We start from the raw sequence: 23,199 nt of genomic DNA, 5'->3' as shown, positions 1-23,199 counted from the left end.
CCCTTGTATTTGCAACAGTTTGCAATTATTTTCACTTCCTTCGCGTGTGAAACTAGTCAAATAGACCACTTATTTATAAGGGAACTTTATGTTCGTTCATTTAGAGAAATGGGGAAAAAGGAACGGATGTTTCCCAATTGGGATCCTTAAGGATTTTAGATTTTCCGTAAGTAAAATATGACGGATGAGATTGCAGAGAAAAAAGAAAATAATAATGCAAATAGTTTTCCACTAGCGGCCTTGATAATTATCAAGGCCTCTACTTTCCACCGTATCATTTATCAAGGGGGTATGTGAGTTGTTTTCAAACACTCGAAAAACAACACAATTCCCTAAAACGAACCTTCTTTTCTACACTGCCGGAAAAAAACTTCTGATTCTCATAAACTTTGCCTTATGAAGCATCAAAAATTCATTCTATTTCTGTTTCATAAGTACCTTATTGAAAACATAACATACTTCACAAAATTCATAACATTACCTTATGAAATTTATAACTCATTATTATGTATTTTTTTCATACGGTGTTCTTATGAAACATAATGTTTATTTTTGAGTGTTCATTTTGGAGTGACAGAAAAAAGTCAGATAAAAATAAGCAACGTGGAAGAGCTTGGAAGTAGCTAGGACCGAACCCCGGAAAAACGCTAGCAGTGTCCTCTCCGAAGGATGTTTGTCCATCACTTTTCACCATCAGCGAGAAGAATAGAAATGCTTCGGGAGAATAGTTACCCAGCCTCCACGGAGCGAGTATTGTCCCCACCCAGAACCCAGAACTTATGAAGTTGGTGGGAGAAGGAACATCAGAAGCGGAGTTTTCACTGACGGTCCTTTCAACCACACTAAGTCGGAGGTAAGTGCAGAGTGAAGATGACGAACGGGAGATTTTGTGTTGTGTTGGTATTCTACTTCCGCCGCAAGCATAAAGCCCCGAACGCAATTCATCGGAACAAATTTGACAGACAGTATAGGGGCTAACTGTCAATCCTACCGTTTCCGTCGCCGTTGTATTGCGTGGGGGGCAACTGTCCCACTGTAATATAACATTTATATCAATATGGGATATGATTCATGCTTGTTGTGGCAGTCTCAAGACTAATAGTGGATAATAAACCATAATTTCTTCCTGCAGAGAAATACGGAAATACTATACAAAGCAGAAAACTTAAATTAAAATTCAGTGGATCCGGATTATTTGCTTCAGTATACCATAGCGATGATGCGGAGGAACTGGCATGCAGTGTCATCCAGTAAATCGAGAGATGAAAATAGAATTCTACAGGAAGGAACCTGCGCCCACCGTTACGTGAGGAATGGTGGACAATCGACAAGGAGGAAAGATTTTCAAATAGGAAAACGGAAATGAACCGGAACAAGGACAACCAGTGGAAAAATGATAGTCAGGTAAGACAAAGATCATAATCAAATTATGTTAACGTTTTTACTGCCCATAATTGCATATTTCAAAACAAAATTTTCAAAACGACTTATCTGCTTTTGTAAACAAAGATTGAAACGACGATTAGACAAATCTGATAGCTCTCCCACGCAAACCAACACCACCAATAGGTAGGTGAAGGTTTCCGCTACCTGTTGATGGTGTTGGTTTGCGTGGGAGAGCTATCAGATTCGTCAAATCGTCGTTTGAATCTTTGTTTACAAAAGCAGATAAGTCGTTTTGAAAATTTTGTCTTGATTTGTCCCATATGAATAGAAAATCTAGCTACAATAAGACTGATATGCAATCATAGGAATTATATCTTAATAGCATATAGATTATAACGGCCCAAGCTCATTAGATAGGGGCTGTTCACAAATAATGTAACGTTTGTCAGTTTTAGGCCCCCTCGCTCCCTCGTAACACTTTTTGTAAAGATGTTTTGTATGAAGTTTATCTGATGCCCTCCCTCACTCTATAGCGTTACGTAATTTGTGAATTCGGATACGTTACCGAGAGCCATTCGATTATATAGAGTGGGATAAATCTTATTGAACCTGGATATGTTAATCAAAAGTGACATAGTACATGTAAAGTAAATATGAAGAAATACTAAACCTTTTTTTCTCTCCTCTTCCATTTCAGTCTTCCTCTTTGATATCGTAAAAACCTCATTGATATGATTATTACACCAATATTTGAAAAGGGCGTAATAGCTAAAATTTATTTTTTTATTCTTTCAGTTATTTGTCGATGTCGTCTATATAGACGAGGAGTAGGAAAAAAATGTTATGTATCGTGAATTACGAGATGAGCCATTTTCTATAACTTCCTCGAACAGAACGATTTAGTTGCTGAAGAATATACCGCAAAACATACATTAGTATGTTATTGCTTAATTGAAGATATTAACTTTAGGAGATATTTCAGGAAATAGCTGTAATAATTATGTATGACTGTCATAAAGAGTTGGCCTTAAGTATTAACAACAATTTTGTATGTAATTTAAAAATCATTGATAATGTATTCATCAAGGAAAAGCATTGAAGAAAACACATACATCCAACCGAATTTCGCGTCGTTCATTAGAATGATGACAATGTTTTAGTATTTTTATAAGCTGCATTTAGCATTTTGAAAGGCTTTATTTATATTCAATGCATTGAGTTGTAAATAGTTGTATTTGGTATAGTTTTCACTTATACTAGAGACAGACAGGTTACTCGTAACACCATTCAATTCTACCTTTAATGACAACAGTAATTACTGTGACATTGTTACAATAGGACGATCACAACTAGTCTGTCTCTAGAAAAGATATTTTAGTTACAAGATAAATATTGTCGCTTCATGTGTGGTACCTAACTGTTAAATTGTATGTATTTTTCCTTCATTGATATTTAGATCCCCTATCCTCGCCAGCAAAAGATGTTCCGGACAGCGACGACAGAGACAATGTTTATCTGGTAACTAAAATATCTTTTATCTCTAGTTTGAAAAAATATCAAATTTGAAACAGAAAGTTGCCATTCACCTATCAACAAGACATCCGAACGTTGATAATGACAATTTGATAGAAATTCACGCTGCAATTCTTGTTTCAAAAAGTCCAAAGTAGCCCCCAATTTGTCATGGGCATCAAGTTACTCTTTATCATATTTATTATAATATTTAAATGGCGTAATTTTAAACGGCTATTAGCTCAATCAGCATATCACGAATGTACATGTATAACAGGATTAGTTTAGAATCGAGCTTAGAATGTATAAACTGATTCGAGCTTTTTTAATTCGTTTAATAAATATCTTTGCAAAGCAATATTTTATAAAACTGGAAAACTTTGGAAACCAATTTCATTTATAACACATTCTACTTTCCACTTAATTTGTGAGTGCTAAGAAAAATGTATGTCTCTTACAAACCGACGTTCGCCGCATTGTTATATAATAGCAAATTAAAGATTAGTACAAACAAACGTTTCCCTAAGAATCCAACATTCTTCTCAAAAACCTGAAATGGCCCAAACGAAAACCCAAAAATCAATCTACTTGTAGTTTTGTATTGTGATTAATTGGAATATGCTATTTGCATATTTTAATACTTCCATCAGAAACAAAGAAGCTCTTAATGAATCATTGGCCGTGAAATTTGCAATATTTGATTCGTTTTGAAATATCATGCATCGTTTTCATGATCTGTTAGACAGTGAGTACTGTGTTCAGCTTTAGATGATCGATGCAATTAAACAGAAAGTAAAAGTAAAATGTCTATAAGAGTGACACTATTCATACAATTTCAATTTAATCCCAACAAGAATGATTGGAATAACATACATATTTCAAAGCAGGCAGCAAGAACAAAAACAAATATGACCGAAGCATGGAAGATGACCGATGTCACACATACTTTCGCAATCTTATTGGGACTGCACTGAAAATGTTCGTTTATGTGGTGCAAAATTATGCACTTTCCGGTGTAGCTACACCACAAAAACGAAAACGACATCTGAAAAATTAAGCTGTTCATGTCTAAAGAAACCAAAGAAACAATACAATGGAATGTTTACTTTACATGTTTGGAAAAAGCGGGAGAATAATGACAGTAGTTGGCAAGGTTGCCGATTTCTGACATTCTGCCCATGTCAAGAATGTCAATGTCGAAAGTGTGCCAAACTGTGCCACAATTTGTGCATTGATTGTTCCTTGTTAAACAGCAGTGTTCCAACGCATGGCAAAAAAGTGTGCTTGGAACATTGTGCTCAGCGTCCCGCCCCTTGATCCCCCTAATGTTTTCTTTTCCTAATCATGATTTTAAATGTCTCGTGAAAAGGCCTATTCTCCAAATGAGACAGAACTGAAAAAATATATCGATATATCGAAATAAGCATTATTCGATTACACCCCTATTTGGGTCTTGCGTCAAAACGCCAAAATCGCGAACGAAAATGTAAACATCTCCGTGATCGCGGGTGTTGGCTGTTTTTCTTGCGTAGTATTTTCTATCCTACTATTTACATATTTCACATAAACTTTCCGCACATTTTCCCCAAAAAAGAAACTTGTGAGCATGTTTTATTCTTTTCTACGTGCGCCGAAACGATTCAGTACCTTGGGACAAAACGCGAGGCGTTCGTACGGCGGCAGCCGACATCAACAGCAACCGCATTGGAGTGCGGCAGAAATCCGGCACCGGTTTGTCGATTACTTTGTTCGCGAAAATGGGCACACTTTTGTGCGGTCCAGCTCGGTGGTTCCGTTCAGCGATCCGACAATCGCTTTCGTCAACGCTGGAATGAACCAGTTTAAAAATGTGTTCCTGGGAACGAACGAAGCACCGTGCCGAAGGGCAGTAAACTCGCAGAAGTGCGTCCGAGTGGGCGGGAAACACAACGACGTGAGCATAGTCGGGACCGACGGGTATCATCATACGTTTTTTGAGATGCTGGGGAATTGGTCCTTTGGCGACTACTTCAAACGGGAGGCCTGCGAAATGGCGTGGCGATTGTTGACTGAGGTTTATGGCATAGATAAAAGGCGGTTGTATGTGAGTTATTTCGCAGGAGATGAAGCAATGGGACTGCCTGCAGATTTAGAATGCAGAGACGTTTGGGCTGGGTTAGGGTGAGTATGTAATAAAAAATATCCTGTTGGTTACTTTTTCTCCATACATTATTGTTATCCTTAATGTCCTTAGAATAACGTCACTATTTGAATTTCCAGCATTCCTCCGGAAAGGATCATCCCCTTCGGAGCGCAAGAAAATTTTTGGGAGATGGGGAACTCCGGTCCATGTGGACCCTGCACAGAGATCCACATCGATCACTCGGACAAATTCATTGATACCGCTAATAGGAAGCATTTAGTTAATGCCGGCGTTCCGGATCTGACGGAAGTGTGGAACATAGTGTTTATTCAATACAATCGTAATGCAGACAACGGACAAATTAGCGATCTACCTCAAAGGCACGTTGACACAGGATTGGGTTTGGAGCGGTTGGTTGCTCATCTTCAGCAGAAAAACAGCAATTACGATACGGATTTGTTCATACCGATCTTTGATCGCATACAAAAGGTTTTAAACACGATATCATCATTATTTATTACGATTTTGAGAAATATTCCAATGCTTTCAGGTTTCTAAAAAGGACGGTTATCGAGGGATCTATGATACATCTGATTCGCGATACCCTTTGGATACTGCGTATCGAGTAGTCGCGGATCACACCAGAATGATAACGGCTTGTTTATCAGACGGGATGTTCCCTTCTCAAAAGTAGGCATACAATCTTTAATTTTTGTTTTCATATTTATATAATTATAATTCTGATTGTAAATTTCTAGTCACAAGTTACGCCGGCTGCTGAGGCGATCGTTATCCTTATCGGATCGCATTTTCTCCTCTCCCACGTTACTACAAGAATTGGTTCCAGTTGTGGTTGAAATATTGGGCGATACCTACCCCGAGATGCACAAAAATCTGCAGAAAACGCAGCAAATCATCAAACACGAAGAGCAATGCTATAAACAGCTCTGCTCTAATTTATCTTCCGAGTCACGAACTTTGCTCAAAGAATATTCCTACTTCGATGCGGCCGAGGTGACTGATCATCCCGGTTTGCCATACGCATTGAAAGAGATCAAAAGGCTGAAAGCAAACCAGGGTTTGCGTCTAATGGATGGAGAAGTAATCCACAAAATGTACGACACGTACGGATTGGACGAAGAGCTGTTGATTAAAATTGCAGAGTTCGAACAGCTGGATTTGGATCTTCAAGGGTACAATGTCTTTTCCAAACGAATGAAGGAAGGCGCTAAAATAGAACTCGCCGCTCGCCTGCAAGCAAGCCTTGACGCTTCTCAAGGGCTTACTCGAGATTTAGATCGATCTCAAGTACGTCTCACCCGAAATGAATTCAAGTACAACTACGCTTACAATGAGGACAAGCATTTATATGAGATTCCCAAGTTGAAAACCAAGATTACCTCAATAGTTACTTCCGAAACAGATCCGCTGTGTCATGTGATAACCGAGAAAAGCAACTTCTATTTTGAATCTGGTGGTCAACAGAGTGATCGAGGGAGCATGTCCCTTGCTACCGATCCATCGACACAGATTCAAGTAAAAGCCGTCGGTGAACATCTGGGATTCGTAATACATTCCGTGGATAGAGCCACGGCGCAAAGCTTAGCAGTTGGCGACGAGGTCATTCTGTCGATCGATCCGCACGTGAGAAGCTCGAACATTGTGCATCATACGGCGACGCACCTCCTAAATGCTGCAGCTCGAAATGTTCTCGCCGTTCCGATGTGCCAGCGGTCCAGTTTTGTTGGTAATAAGGCACTCAAGCTGGAACTGGCGGTTTGCGGTGCCAAGATTGGACCCGAAGAGGTGGACGCTATGGAACAACAGATCCGTCAGAACATCCGGCAGAATGAATCGGTTAGAGTTCGCGTGTGCAATGCCGCCGATCTGGAGTTTGATAAGGTATGTGAAAGTTTCTTCTTGGTACGAAGAAGGCACTCTAGGTAAAGTACATGTTATCATATTGATTTTCATTGGGCGCATCCACAGTTACTAACTGTGAGATGTTCCATTTTTTGATTAGTTGATATGCAGCCCCATTTCATTCAAAAACTACCCCTCCATAAAGTATGAGCTAATGGTCTGCAATGTTTAATACCTCCTATGTCTCGTTTCATTTTGTTTTGTTGTGTTAGGGAGTTCAAAACTACAGTAAAGAAAGGATGTACCCGGCTTGATGAATTCTTATCCTATTTCTGGTAATGCATTCATATTCATTTACATATTTACTTTTACTGGAATTGCATTCTCAGAACGAAACACAGTCTAAAGGTAAAACATCTTAGTATCTCATTTCAAAATTACCCCGCGCTGTTAAAAGTACATATTTCATTAAAAAGGAAACAGACAACCGAAATTTTTCCTGTTTCATCTATTACGTGAAATATGATATAAACTATTTAGACTCTTCACTTGAGCCATGAAAATCGCAAGATAAGCTATTGATTGCAGTTGGTCACCTATCCAACAATGCTCAAGTACTCTCATGATGTGCAACATTTGTTAATTTTTCTCTCCCCAAAGATCACCATGATCCCTGGCGAAGTTTACCCGGAAAAGGGTCTTCGCTTGGTAGAAATCGGTCAATCCACCTCATCCGAATTCTGCTGTGGTACCCATGCTCAATGGACGGGCGAACTTCAAGACTTCTGCATTACCAATGTGTCGCAGAATAAATCCGGCTGTTATACCTTCCTTGCCATCGCTGGCCAGCCTGCCGTCAAAGCACACCAGCTAGGCATTCAAATCCAAAACGACGTCAATCAGCTGAAGCATGACATGGACCAGAAACTGGACAACGACACGGCCGGTATTGATGCCCGCATGCAGCGGTTGAAAAATGTCCTCCTGGTTGGTTCCGAGAACAACATCAATCTTCCGTACGCCGTACGACAACGCTGCCTAGAAGTGATCAATGATCTCTGCAGACAACTGAAAGACCACACTCGCGAATCGCTTCGCGAACTGTTCGAGATGGAGATGAAAAATCTCCAGCAAGTTTACCCCCTCGCATCAACTCCGTTCATTGTACACTTTCTGGAAAGCTCTTTGATTCTGGAGGAAATCCAACTGAGCAAGGCTACCCGTTACTTCAAGGATCGACCCATTCTTATCATTAGCATTACCGACGATCAGGTTAAAGCCAGGGCCACCGTCCCGGCTACGTGTATCAACGAGCGCTTCGACGCCCAGAAGTGGCTCAAAACAGTCGGCGCTGTGTTTAAATCCGGTACTGCCCCGCCGAAAGGACAAAATCCAATGGCAGTTTGCAATATGAAGAGTAGGAAGGTGAAAGCGCTGCAGTTTGAAACGTTGCTTGAGCGGGCACTGAAGGAGGCGTCCGAGTTTGCTAGACTAAACATGCAATAGGCAAGCGGGAATGTTGTGTGTTATCTGTTGACTAGGTTTATGTTAAGTTTATAGCTTGAGTATGAAAGATACTTAATTTTATAAACAAAAACAATACTAATTAATTGAGAAAGAAACTCCTTATGCTTGTGGCAATGGGAAATGATGTGAGATTGCCAAACAAAGTGTGATTAGTACCTGCACCCATTTATTTGTACGGTTGGTATTTCTTAATTTCTCCACAGCTTTTGAAATACCGTCTGAATTTTCTTTGATTTTTTGTGGATTTTTTCGCGCGGTGAACTCATCAGTTTCATTTACGCTAAAGGTCATAATTGACTAAAACCAAACTTGCTTGAGCTTGAGCTTGAGCTTGAGCTTGAGCTTGATTGACTGCTCGTAGTTGCTACTCCATTATAACCAGATCAGCTGTTCTTGCACAAGGAACCAACAGATGTTTGCTTGGGACTAGCACACATCTTCAATGTACAAGTGCTGGTGATCTCATTTGTTAGGTCATACTGCCGCCTGCCACGTCAGAATGCAAGTCAATGTAGGGAAGGAGGAGGAAATGATGATGCAATCACTCGCCCACTGCAAGCCGAATATACCTCTGCACTTGCCACGAGTTCATGCGGAATTTGTTGGAATTTTGGGTTAGGTTCGAGAGGCAGAGGTCCGTCTTGGTTAACGAGCTGCCAATGTGATAGATAGGAGAAATCAACTGATGGAATTTCTAATTGGATGTAGGAAACGACCTCTATAGTTCATTTCCAATTCTAGCAGATTACTGTTATGTTAGAATACTCAAGTTGAAGGTATAGGAATAGTAATGGAAACGGTATGGAAGTCCATTTCCAGTTCTAGCGATTGCTAGAACATGAGAAATATAGAGAAAGATACAAAGTAGGAGAATGGAACGGACCTGGGATTGAACCCACGACCTCCTGCGTATGAGGCAGAAGCAGTAGCCATATGACTACCAAGCCCATCTCATAATTGACTAAAACCCAACTGTGTAAAAAAAAAAGAACTTGGTGTATTTAACTTAATGTGATACCATTGGGCAGCATATGGCCCGTTAAAACGTAAGCGCTTATGGGGAGAGGGTGGCTCAGTCGTTTTCTTACGCTCCATATTAGGTAATTTGTATTTGATTTGTATGAAAAAAAAACGTACTTCGAAGAAGTAGAAGGCTGAAAAACCTAAGAAAATCCCCTACATAATAAGTGTTTGCGGTGGGTGGCATAATTGTCCCATTCGACTTTTTACTAAATTTGAGTTATTTGTCGGAATCGCCATAACTTATGCTAAACTTCATGAGAAATTGAACAAAAATAGGAGTTTGTTCTACAAAACTTCAAGCAGGTATCTCAAGCATACCACATCGGTATGTTGCCGCATGATTGAGTGTTTGATTTTGATAAAATATCAGAAACATAAGTGTGCATAAAAATCGCCTCGCAACAAAAAGGTGGTAGAGAATTAACACTGTTGTTTACAATCAAGAATCAAATCCAGATGTCGCACATGTCGGGGTAGGGCTTCAGTGATCCGCCTAGTCCCCGACCTGTGCGCCGGTCATATAATCGGCGGCGGCGGCGTGGTGGTCACTTTTGCCCCGGCGGCGGCGGCGTCACGGCGGCGCGCCGTTTGCTTTTATCGGCGGCGGCGTGTACCGGCGTGGACGAAAAAATCAATGGCTAAAAAAATCAATTTTAAAGCGGTTTTTTTTTATTCATACGGTATCGACTTTAGATAAAATTGTAATATTATACGTTTGCCGATCATTGCTGATGACACTAATTAGTACCTGATTACAAAATGTTAATTAAATTAAAACTATTTTATTATTCCCTGATTTTGCTGAATTAAATTCAATAAATTATGCTTAACTGTTCGTGATCCCTGAGCAGTATTGAGAATTAGATTTCGGTGTCACAGGACGAATTTGTAAATAACTTTTTTCAAAAGTTATTTCAAATTCAAGATTTTGATACACTTCCGTCGTTTTACTTCTCAATATATGTAAATTTCAGAAAAAAAATCGAACTACCATTGGGCAAGTTACATACACAATTGAGCAATGTTTTAGGTACTGCATATCTAGTTTGTTTAAATAATTTGCACAGCTACTTCATTTACCTGGTGTGAAACCTGAACCGTGGAAGGACATACTCGATGGAATCCACTAATGACAGCCACAACGGACAAATTATTTTGCACCTCGCGTTATTGTATTCACAAATCTCAATAGATGATCAACATAACTGAAAATGAGCTCTGGCTAAGTAAGACTGGTTCACGATGACCAATCAAATTGAATATTGTCGTTGAAATTTGGTTAATTATGCCAAAAATCTGTCATAAGACATCGTCTTATGACAGTGAAAACATTCCACTCAAAAGAGCTAAATAATTTTCTTGATGCCGAAAATTTTCTTGGTGGAGTTCCTGAAAGAATTTCTGGAAGAAACTAGGCTTTTTTGATATTCCTACTTTTATTCCTTGGGAAACTTCTCCTATGGGAAACTCAATCCTATGAGAATTTAGCATTACCATTAGCATTGAGCGATTCGCACAAATTCGTAGGTGATACAAACATAGCCTTTTGTGAGAGAGTAGCATTACTTTCATCCGTTACCACAGATATTGTATTTGGCACTAATCTCTATATCTTAGATGGAAGCAAGGCACTATCTAACATGTGAGATCTGCCCTGACCGCGTCCTTACGAATGCTGGGGAAGGGGAAGGATTTTTAGTTGGACACCTACTTAAGAAAGATGCAGAGAACTCTACTTTCATAAGTGCCACGGGAGGTTTTGGAATTGTTAGTGTGAAAGGAATCGTTTTAGTAGAACGTGAAACACGAAAAAAATAGAATAAAAATTCAAAGAAGGAAAAGGACGAGCCTGGGACTGAGCCCACGATCTCCTGCTTATAAGACAGAAGCGATAGCCACTAGATCACCGAGCTTGTCTTGATAAAATCCTGTAAGAATTTCTGCGGAAATTCATATAGGTTTTCTTTCGAAAATCTGTTCATGTTCTCTTTTGGGAAATTCCTTTAGTAAAATCATACAATATTCCTGCTGGAATTCATTCAGAAATTTATTAAGGAATGAAATAGTTTCCAATGATATTCCTAAAAGAATTTCCGAAGGAATTCCTAAAGGACTTTCTGAGAGAATTCCTGAAGTAATGTACCAACGAGTTTTTAAAGACATTTCCGGAAGAACTTATGGAACCGAAGGAATTCCCGAAGAAAAATCCGAAGGAACCTTTTTAGTAAATTTTGAAGAAATCCCTAGACATTCCGACAATCCACAGAATTTCTGAATGCATTTTCGAAGGAACTTTAAAAAAAAAAATCTGAAGGAGCTTTGAATGAATTTCTGAAGAGATCCCCGAATAAAATTAAAAGAAATGGAGAATGTGGAGAATAAATGAAACATACTAGAGGAAATATCTAAAGATTACCCCAAGAATTTCACAAGGAATTGCTTAAGGTAGTTCTGAAAGAATTTCAATGGGAATTTCAGGTAAAAATGTCAAGGAGCTTTCTAAGGAACCCCTAGAGGAATTTTCAAGAAATTTCCAAAGTAATTTGTTTAAAAATCCGAAGAATGCCTAAAAGAATTTTCCAAAGGAATTCCAAACTTAATTTCCGATGTAAATTTTTCCACAGCCTAAAACATTTTCTGTTGATATTTCAAAATAAATTTGCGTTTCGGAAGGTATATCCGAAGGGAGTTCCGAAAGAATTTTTGAAGAATTTTACGAAGCAATTCCTGATGGAATTTGCTAAGGAATTCCTGAAGCAATTCCAAAGGAAATTCCTAAAGAATTCTTGGATGAAATTCTTAAGGAAATCCTGAGGGAAGTTCTAAAATAGTTCTTAGAAACCCTTCTTTAAATTTAATTTTTGGAGGAATATCTTGAGAAATTTCAATATTTATTTCATTTCAAGATTTATTTCCTGAAAAAAAAATCCGGCAGATTTTCCAAAGAAATACCTAGAGGAATTCCTGAATGAAGTCTCGACAGAATGTCCAAAGGAATTCTTAGAGATTGTCGGAAGTTTCTTCAGGAGTTATTTTGAAAATTCGGATATCTACAAGGATCTTATTCAGGAATGCTTAAGAAATTTCTTACAATTTCGTCCTAGAATTTTGCAAGGAATTCCAAAAGAATTCTTAGAATAATTTCCTATACAAATTTTCTGAAGGAATACGTGGAAGAAATTCCGAACTAATTCTAAAGGAAATTACAAGAAATACCCGAAAGAATTTCCGAAAGACTTTCTGGAATTCGTTTCCGGAGGAGTTTTTGTAGAAGGCAACTTCCGAAGGACTTACCGGACGAATCTCCAAAGGATTTTTTGAAGGAAATTGAGTACAGATTACTGGAAAAAACTTCGAAGGAATTCCTGGAGAAATCTAGGAATTACGTCAGAAATACCAGTAGGCGTTTCCTCTGAAATTATATTAGGAATTTCTTCGTCAATGCCTTTGAAAATTCCTCCTAAAATTTCTTCAAAAATTCCTTCAGAAATTGTTTTATGGATTTCTGTGGAAAATCCTTTAGGATTTCTTCTGGGTCTTTTAGAAATACCTTCAAAAACTCTTTAAGCTGTTCTTTCAGGAATTATTTTTGAAAATCCTTTCAGGTTCTCTTTTGGAAATGCCTTCAAAAATTCATTTGGAAATTCCTGCACAAAACACTCAATGAATTTCTTCGAAAACTCCTATAAAAATTCATTTGAGAACTGCTCCAAAACTTTTTTTCCTTATAAGCTTAAAATTACTTACGATACTAATTAAATTTTTGAAAGAATTCTTAAGATAAACACTAAAAGACTTTTGAAAAGAATTGTTGAACAAAGATTCGAATGTATTACTGAAAGATTTTCGGAAAGAACTCATAAAGGCATTTTCGAAGGAATTTCTGCAGGAAGTTCTGAAAGAATTCCCGGAGAAAGTTTGAATGGAATTGCTGAAAGAAGTTCTCATAGTAATCTATCTGAATTTATGCAAATACTTTTGTCCATCAGTGTATAAGCCAGGGCACTAGACTAAAAACTGTGTCCCATCCCAAGACGTCGAGGACCCATGGAGTGTACATTAATGCTCTTAGCAAAGTCACTACCAATGATTCGTCAATTATCTTTCCCCCTGAATGTGAAACGGTTGGTACGGCTGTCCCCGTTTCTTCCTTTCGTAAATTCAAAACCCTTCGTTGATCATGTTATTTATTACTAAATAATCTGATTGCCGGGGAGCTATGGATTGTCTCTCAAATTCAAACCTGCACGGTGGGCCTGGCCGTTTTAATTCATGTGTCATATTTATGATATGATGCACATATTAATGCAGACAAGAAAATGCTCGAAAATACAACTGACATTTCCAGGATGCTTTTCAATACTGGCTGTGCATGTGCGAAGATAAGACAAGACAAGACAATTGCTGGAAGAAGTTCTCAAGGAATTTCAAGAGGGATAGGATTTATTTAAGGAAGTCATGGAATAATTGCCCAAGAAATCTCAAAATTAAGAATTTCCGAAGGAATTCTCAAAGAAATTTCCAGAGGTATTTCTTTAAAAAGTTTCCTAAGCAATTTTTGGAGAAACTCCTAATGGAATTTCTTAAGAAATTCCTTAAGGAATCTCCGAAGGAATTCTTAACAACATTTTCTTAGGAACTGCTGCAACCATTTTTGTATGCATTCCTTAAAGAATTCCGAATGAAATTCGTAAAGGATTTTCTAAAGAAATCGGTAATGGAAATTCTAAAGGAATCTTTGGAGAATTTTCGTACGGAATTTCCGAAGAAATACATACAGAAATTTCCCGCAGGATTCATGAAGTAATTTTCTGGTTTCTGGACTTTTTTTCCGAAGGAATCCGGAGGGAGGGAATTCCGAAAAAAAATCTTAAATGAATGTCGAAACGATACTTCTTCGAATATTCTCAGGAATTGCAGGAATTAGAAGTTTTCGAAATAACATTTCTTAGAGATTTTACAATAAAGTATGACACAATTATAAGAAAATAATATATAATTAAATAGGTTTGCTCAATACTAAGCAGCGAGGCGACAGCATCCCAGCACTGGGTTACAGTGACAATTAATAAGAAAAAACGGTACCAAGTGGTTTTGTCAATCATATTCAAAAACTGATTTAAAAAAAATTACTCGGGACAAAAAAACTGGAAAAGCATTCACAGGGATTTAATTATTTTGCTAAATTTCGCCAAAGAAGTCATCTGCCCTATTAGCACAAATCTAAAAACAAAGAAAACTGGTCAAATTCCAAAAACCAGTTAAACGATTTATGTATTATTTTACTAGACAAAGCATTATTCAAACTCTCAAACTAATCAACCAACTTATTCTTTAACCAAGAGAATGTATGTCACTACGACTTAGAGACACCATCACTTGAGGTAGATTTGAAATTGAGTTCTGACGAGTTCCACCTTAACATGAATTGTCATAAGACAAGTTTAGTACTATTCCAATTATTTCCACCACGATGTATTGCTTCACAGATACGTATTTCCAGCTCAACTGTTAGGCCGTCTTTAATGTCTCGTACTCGACTCGACTCAAGTTAATTGATATTTTTTATTGCGATTAGTCATCGGCGTGGCAAAATTGTGATCGGCGGCACGCCGACCCAAAACCGTCGGCGGCGGCGGCGTGAGTAAAACCACCGGCGGCGGCGGCGTGGCGCGCCGGCGCACAGGTCTAGTCCCCCTGCGATTGACACGCTGAGGTATGAATCTATAAACACACGCAACACAAGGCATTTTACACAAACCCCACACGGTTAGAAAAAAGTACCTAATTTTAGGTACTTTTTTTCTCTTGCATCTCCCTCCCTCTTCCCTTTGTTGTCATAAAATGAAGAGCAAAACCACTCAACAAGGGCATTAAAGTGTGGGAACCCAACGTTGAGTAATCTCATGTTTACAAAAGTTGAGTGAAAATTACATAACTTGTGGTTAGTTTCTATTTAAAATTAAGTATATTTTACTTAATTTTTAGGTGAATTTTACTTAATTTCAAGAAAATATTACTTAATTTTGGGTTCCCAAACTGAACCCCCGATTTGAGTGAAAAGTACCTAATATTAGGTACTTTTTTCTAACCGTGCACATTCCCCATCTTCTCTCATTGAAAAACAAAAAAAAAACTTCTAGCATAGGATGCAATCCTTGTTTCTTCCTGGGTTATTTAAATGAGGCGAAGTTGAACACCTGTTGCATTTGAGCAACCGCGGTTAAAGCTATCAGTACACTGTTTGTCATAATGACAAATATTTGTCAAGTCAGCCTGATATCCATGTCGATTTCTGATCAGTCTGATATCCGGATAAACTTGACAAATATTTGTCATCATGACAAACAGTGTACTGAGGGCTTAACTCAATTGAAAACTGCACACCAAAATAAACTTTTCTCAACATCATGGTTTTAATACCAGAACAATGATTTAGAACATGGGCTCCCAAACTATGAGTTGCAAAATATAGAACGTGATTCATACTTTCATTCCTATTTCGTGCCACAAATCAACACAAGCTTCAAAATTAAGATCTAAGTAATGAATGGATTATTAGAGAACAACAAATTTACGACGCCAATGGCCTTCCTTTGTTATCCGAGATTTTATCAAATTCAATGAAGTTCCAATTTCTTCCGAATCTTACCCAAATGCAATCCAAAACTGTTCGGTGTTGAACTTCATTACTAATAAGATTTAAAAACAACCTAATAAAGATAATAAAATCCATGTCAATCCAAATTCTATCTAAATTCAACCTAAATTCAATCAAAATCCGTACATTTAATCCAACTTTAATTCCAATCTAAAATACATCACTCTTTACATATTTAACCACTTGAATTCAACTCACCTTTTGAAATCTGCGTCGGGATAAAAAAAAACCTGGCAGGATCGCTAAAATGTGTGGCCCTAAATGGCCGGAGCACAATGCGATGACAGCAGCTCTCCGTGAGTGGGTGTGCACGCCACGGAGATCTATGACTAGGAGAGGCAGAGTCATGGCTTGCTGCACGCTGAGGTATGAATCTATAAACACACGCTGAAGTCATTTTAAATAAACCCCACACTGGCCACGTCCTTACAATCACGGAATAAAGGGAAGGAATATTAGTTCAACATCTACTAGTGAAGATGCAGGGAACCCATACTACCTCCATAGATGTCTCGGGAAAGAAAATGTGTGTTAGTGGATAAGGTGAATAATGGGGAGCTCTGTTCGACAATATAGAGCGTTTGTGGATAATAGTATATGCTGAAAAATTATTAAATTATATTCATTAATTTACTTACGAACCGTCCATAGCAGAACAAATGTTTCGCATCATATACAAAACACGTTCACACTTATTCACCGAACTATAGATAGTGGAATATATTGAGATTCTCACGTCCGAATGTGTGAGTGGCGATAAAAGGAAAACAAACACTCCTAGATGGTGCTACTCAGCAAAGTTTGGGTAAAAATGAGTATATTTCCATATATTTTTTGACTCCTTCGCAACCATCGTGATGACTCGATCAATTTTGAGGTTATGAGCAGAAGGAAAACAAACATGTATTTACACATGCCGAATTGCACATCAGTGTGCGAGCGTTAAACGTCACTCATCTCTATAGATGAGCGAAGATAAATCCTCTGTCTCCAAACGAACTGTCAAACGTGTCTCCAAACGAGCATGACGTCACGATTTCAATGGAATCGTTAAGGGCTGTGACGTCATATGCGCGTGTGCACGGGCAAAAAAAATCGACTCAGCCATGCTTTCGCTCATCTATAGATTCTACTATCTATACACCGAACTATCTGCCTTCACGTATACCATTGACATGTTTTTGGCAATGAAATAAGTTTCTGTACTTCAATCAATATATTGAATTAGTCACAGCAAATTTCAACCTCATTTTTCTCGATTCAGCATTGTTGGCTTTTCAGCCCTAATCATATGTTGGTCGAGATTTATAGTATTATAAAGTATGAAATGATTTCCATCTAGGAAAACTGTTAATGTTTTTGCCTTTCTCGTATACAAAGTATTCTCTCTTTTTCGAATGACATAGGTACAAAGGACATACTTTTTTAGACGTAAATTAAAAAGTAGGAGAATGTGGAGTACGATGGTCACCCTAAGCAATATAGAACGTAGAGCTGTAAAATCATTTCGATTATGAAATAATACAACTACCCTATAACCAGAGGCCGAAGGAAAAACTGTTGGAATGGCAACGTATGAAATCGTGAAAAACATACTGGCATCGCTTGAACTTTAATTTAAGTTTAAAAAAACGACCTTATCTAAAATTTTTAGGTCTTCTCTATTATGTTAGCATGAATGTATCAAATCATTTTTTGCCTTTCTCGTATACATACTAAGTATACGTAAAGGCTATATGATCGCTCCAAAAACAAACTTTTTATAGAAGGCTCGGAGACCAATCGACTCAGTTCGACGAATTGATGTGTGTGCGTGTTTTTTTCTTCCTAAGCAATGGAGGGGGAGTCTGCTCAACAGACATCCTGGGTTGTCCAAGAAGTGCGGGGTTAGAGACCACCTCCAATAGCAAACGAGGGAGAGGACTACATCCCCGACCCGCTAAACCGTTTCCATTGTCGCCAAGCCCATCGTCCCTTCGTCCAACCAGAAAGTAATGCTTCAAAGGGGGGCCAGTGCACAACGCACCCTCGAGGTTAGCTGCATGTCCTTGCAGCATCGAACATCGTGACTCGCTGTTTTTAGAAGAACACCATGGTATCGTGCCAGCGCATTGCCGGCTTTCCAGGTGGCCTTACCACGCCCTATGTCCTCGGAACGGAAGGTGGGAAGGGTCGACTTCGCGCCTGCTTACCTCTGCACGACTGGTATCAAGAATGATGATGCCGCGTGCACCCCAAATTGACCTCTCTGCGATAGGGTCTATTCGCCAACACACAGAGGGACTTGCCGACGCGGTGCCTACGCCTGCCCCAGCCTTGACGAGGACCCCTTTCCGTCCTCGGGCTCGGAACCCGCCCGGTTGACCGACGCCGCGAAAGCGACGATACCATGTTGTTCTTCGCGCGGCCACTTGTTCAATAAAAGGATCGAGTTCGACCACAGGGCATGACCACCGGTATGACCCATGAAGCCGTCTCCGTACCCTTCGACCCCCTCTTGTTTGCGCTTGTACTAGCCATCCTTGAGTCCACGCGCCACTTTCTGTGTAGCTCCGAGACGATTTGGACGATAGCCGATAAAACGGCGTTCCAGCCAACTTCATCTTTACACATCCTCCAAACTAGGTTGTCCGGGGTAGTGTCCAGACCACATGTGGCAAGCATGTGGTCACGCATTGCGCATAAAAGTGGGCACACGAACAACACGTGTACGTCCGGGTACGTTTTATTCGACGTACGTCGGCGCCGAGTTCACTGAGCTTGACGTCACTCCTCATCGCCTTCAAGACGTCCGAGTACTTAGCCTCGTCCGTCTTGATGACTAGGGCATCGACCCTGGATCAATTGGTGCCTACCCTAGACTTCTTGCTACCCTCATTCGCCTGGGCCTTCTTTTCGGTCCTTGACGTCTTCGGTATCCTCTTGTTCTTGACCAGGGTCCAGGAGGCGCAATCCCCCTCTATTTCTCTGGTCTGGTGCGGCTGAGAGCTTTCAGCCTGCCGTAACCCCTTACCACCGTCTTTCCTGGGTGGACGGACCGTTCCAGGTCTTTCCTCCCCCGGTTTTCGAGGTACTTGGCCGGGGTTCAGCTTCCCAGCCCCACTACCCTTGTTCGGGGTAGTAACCCTCCGCGTTTTGGAGCGGCCCCCAGGTAGCTCATCCCCTGGAGACTGTCTCCCCCGTTTTTGTGTCGGAGCAGTCACCCCCGACGTGCCCGCGAATACTTGAGCCTCAGTCTGGGTAGACTTTGGCACCACCGTCTTCGCTGGCATACCCTCCGTTGATTCGACCTTGCCCTAGTCCGCGAATCATTGGGCCTCAGTCTGGGTCCGCCCTCTCCAGCTTGGCGTCCAATATCGACTTTCGAAGTTTCAGGAAGCTCCTCTTGAGGTCCTTACTGATATTATGCTTCGATGACGCAAATTCGATGATGGAATCCAGCTGTTCCGTCGCCACCTCAAAGGCCGAAAGCCCATTGCGTTTGTGATTCATCGCCCCCACAAGCCATGGGCCGTCCCACGCTGGCGCTGCGCACCGAGCTGCCGACTATTGCCTCTGGCCTCCTAGGCGGAGACCTGAACAACCCATCTCTTACGAAGGGGTTGTCGCCTACACTACTACCACTAACTGAAGAATTGACTTGGTTTTCCATTTTGGCCCACGGCACGGGTCGCTTAACGTCTTGGGATTAGGGGTTAGGGACGATGGTCCCCTTGGTCGCACCCACTCACTCTGGCTGATGTCAGAAGGACAACAGTGCCCAGGCTGCACTACCAGCTAATTACAAAACCCTCAGCTGGCGGTCGATTGTCATCGGACGACCCGTGGAAGCGTGAGATTGGAACTTGTGAGGACCAGAGCTGTGTAGGTCGCTCCTTCCCAGATGTCAACTCACCATTTCGCAGCTGACAAACTCTGCCGAGGGCAAAAGCGCCAATCACATGGTATATAAACGGTTAAATGATAACTGATAACTCGATATGGAAATCTCGCAGTTAATAAGTGTGGAATTGCTTAATGAACACTTCGCTGTGAGGCAACAATGTTGCATAATTTTGCGTTGCTATTTCAGTAAAAAAGGAACCTCGTTCCAACTTGACCAAAAACAAATCAAATTTCCAAGCTATGCGCGCGCATTGTGCTCAGTATTATGTGGTTTATTTCTTATTCATTAAAAGTGTGTTGAGCTTATTCTAGAAATTATCGATCTGTAAGCTCACAGTTTTTTTTTAAACTTTTTTGGCGTGAGTTTTAATCTAAAGCTAACCGTTGCTTCCACTGCATCCACTGATTCATACTCAGTTTGTGAAACAATTCACTGATTCATATTCAATTAAAATGCGCCAACACTGCTGTTCAAGTTCAACTCAATGGACGCAGTGCTTCTACGCCCCAACAAAAAAAGCTCTTTTGAGGAGTGAGGACCGTGAGCTATCTGTGTTGGACGGAATTATTGATGTTTTTATTTCACAAAGCCGTCGTACCATGCGTCTCCATCCATTCGTGTATATTGCGACTTTAATAGCTCACTAGCGACGAACCTCAAAATCGTATATCCATTCACCAAATTTGTTCATAACACTATACAGATGTGTTGAGTTGTGTAACAAATTTTCTTCATCTCGACATCTGCGAACAATGTAGTCTAAGGCTCTTGTTTGCATTTGTGTGGAGATAATGAGGCTAGCACAGAAAAATATTCTACCCAAAGTGGTCGAGATATAATTCGAATCATTAGACCTAAGGCAGGGTTGTTACGACTACGCGGATTTCGCGATTTTCGCGGATTTCGCGGTTTTCGCGGATTTGGCGCGGATTTACATAACGATTTTAGGGTTTCGCGCGGATTTGGCGCGGATTTAGTTTTAGGTGAAAATTTCTAAGAAAAAATCTAAGGAAGTTTATTTGAAAATTAGTTTTATCATAAAAACGTTTATGCCTATCTAGATGGGCTTTATTTTCATTACCAAATGTTGTTGAGGAACAAATTTACGTTTCAAGTTTATTAACATTATTTTTTGGATATGTCCCAGAGGCGTCGCGTGATCAATTATTCAACCTGTGCACCGTTCAAGTATAACGAGAAAAAACGCGTATTAAAGGGACCTGAAATGACACATCAATATAAACGATTCATTTTCAAGCGTGTTTTCCATATGTTTCGTCTATTTGCTTCTAAGGTACATCCAATTTATCGAATTAAATGAAGAACTGATCACTGTATCAAAATTCACAAAAATAAAGTAATAAAGATAATATATAAATAAACTTAATAAACAGTGCGTTATATTAAGGGGGAACAAAAGATGATTGAGTATTTGTGGTGTTTCGAGATGTTGCACTACATCAATCACAATTTTTCGAAGGACAGGAAGAGACAGACTATAGACGGTGGTAAATTATTTAGAAAAGTCCTTTCATCGCATATTTTTTTCTTGAGCCTTAAAAAAATATCACCATGAGAATCGTTATGCTTCTCAATATGACAAATAAGACATCTACCTATTCAATGGAAAGGTATCTATGTTTTAATTTTAATTTTAGTTATTTCGTAGAATGAGACGAGTCTTAATAATTGTGAAACGTTAGCCAGATAATTGAAATATACTAAAAATGATTAGACAACTAATAGACATATTATGTAATTAGCATGTCATACATATTAGAAACATGGTGGTTCCTCAATTATTAATTATTCTATTTTTAGTTTATTCCTTTGATGAATAATTTTCTTTTGGAAGGGCTATTCTCATACCACGTTCCTAGAAGTCGAAAAGTTTTAGATGTGTACCTCCCTCCATCTGCTCATGCATTTTTTCATTAATTATTTGTCTGAAAGATGGACGGACATTCTTCATACCCCTCTACCGACTAAGTTGTCCACATGATAGCTCCTAAAATATTTTGGATATAACGAAAAATTCTTCATAGGCCAACATCCCAATCAATGTGAAAGACGCTATTGCTCCGATGCATCGCGATGTGCTTATTCAAAGTCAGCGGACTTTCGCCATGGCACGTTTTGAGAGAGCCTCTTTTCTCTTTCTATTTTGTTCCGATCGCGTGCTCTCCACCCAATCGCGCATGCGTTGTTTGAAGTGGTAAAGGTACCTACTCGGTAGACACAAAACCGATGTGCTTTTCTACATCGGCATCAAACCGTGCACTGCCAGCGATGAACGCTTTGACTACCTATACATCGCCGATTGCGGTTAGAGCGGATGACCTACACATACAAAATAATGCGTGTATGATGCATGGCAAACCGTTCTCGTCTGAAAGTGCACGCGTTGGACAGCATGTGGCGGTCGTGGCGGTGCGTATCGTACAGTAGAATATAATGCGTCCCCATCGCAACATTTCAGTTGCCTCATATGCCCTATCACAGGCCGCCTATCAAAAAATCTGTGCATATTTTACGATTATGTATTTATTAATCGTCAAATTTGTACAAAACATATGATAAATTCACATAATCCAAATATATTTGGATAAGAATGACAAGAAATCTATCGAGAGTTTAAATGTTAGGGACAAAATTGCTACCTGTGCAGTGCACAGGTTGCACATGCGGACGCGACGCCTCTGATATGTCCAAGTCCTTATTTAATGGCATGCATTACACTCTCAAGCATCATTTAAACAAATGTTATGAGGAGAGATACGCCACTTGTTGTCATTTTAATCCATTCTAAAACACGACGCACATAAACCATGTCTATTGAAGGACATGAGCACTCATTTTCATCTTGTCAATTTCTTCGTAATTCCAAGATATTTGTCAGTTTCTGATTGGTTGTTTATTTTACGATGAACCACTCAGCATATCATTTTTCAAAAGTCATCAGGAATTCTTTCATAAAATTGGAATATTTTATATTTCCTTTATAACATTCATCTAGTACGAATGAAGGTTTATACAACAATTGAAAACATAAAAATGTTCTGTGATTTAATGCTGATGCTTCATTTTAATAATTTCTTCCGCAGAAAGTCGATCAAAAATTAGAAGATGATTCTCAAAAGTTATTTCTGGGCTTTGGCGGGTTTTTTTTTAATATTTTCGGTTAACTCCGGTGGTATTTTACAGAATTGCCAAAAGAAA

General features: G+C 39.5%; 1 protein-coding gene and 1 long non-coding RNA gene across 3 annotated transcripts; both read left to right on the top strand.

Annotated features, from left to right (window-relative positions):
* The first annotated feature begins 554 nt into the window (after positions 1–554).
* On the top strand, positions 555–2,782 carry LOC134214756 (uncharacterized). The gene is made up of 4 exons (XR_009979894.1): positions 555–853; positions 1,133–1,404; positions 2,084–2,100; positions 2,182–2,782. It is a non-coding gene; the product is annotated as an uncharacterized LOC134214756 (long non-coding RNA).
* Positions 2,783–4,353: 1,571 nt separating this feature from the next.
* On the top strand, positions 4,354–8,483 carry LOC134214755 (alanine--tRNA ligase, mitochondrial). 2 transcript variants are annotated; one of them, XM_062694079.1, is made up of 5 exons: positions 4,354–5,058; positions 5,158–5,509; positions 5,571–5,710; positions 5,779–6,922; positions 7,544–8,483. In XM_062694079.1, exons 1-5 carry the CDS (start codon positions 4,505–4,507, stop codon positions 8,387–8,389), a joined length of 3,036 nt encoding a protein of 1,011 aa, XP_062550063.1. In that variant the 5' UTR covers positions 4,354–4,504; the 3' UTR covers positions 8,390–8,483. The 2 variants fall into 2 exon arrangements, with proteins under 2 accessions (XP_062550063.1, XP_062550064.1); XM_062694080.1 differs by having other exon boundaries at positions 4,919–5,058; positions 5,132–5,509.
* Positions 8,484–23,199: the final 14,716 nt, after the last annotated feature.

This window comes from Armigeres subalbatus, chromosome 2 (assembly GCF_024139115.2).
Source record: "Armigeres subalbatus isolate Guangzhou_Male chromosome 2, GZ_Asu_2, whole genome shotgun sequence".
In the NCBI taxonomy this organism is placed as follows: Eukaryota; Metazoa; Arthropoda; class Insecta; order Diptera; family Culicidae; genus Armigeres; species Armigeres subalbatus.
This window is presented reverse-complemented; position numbering and strand designations above follow the sequence as displayed.

What these genes read in the sequence shown, in the direction of transcription:
- LOC134214755 (XM_062694079.1), top strand. Translation starts at nt 4,505, where the DNA reads ATGTTTTATTCTTTTCTACGTGCGCCGAAACGATTCAGTACCTTGGGA. An exon ending in GACGTTTGGGCTGGGTTAGG is followed by an intron (nt 5,059 to 5,157) that starts GTGAGTATGTAA and finishes TTGAATTTCCAG; the next exon opens with CATTCCTCCGGAAAGGATCA. An exon ending in CCGATCTGGAGTTTGATAAG is followed by an intron (nt 6,923 to 7,543) that starts GTATGTGAAAGT and finishes CTCTCCCCAAAG; the next exon opens with ATCACCATGATCCCTGGCGA.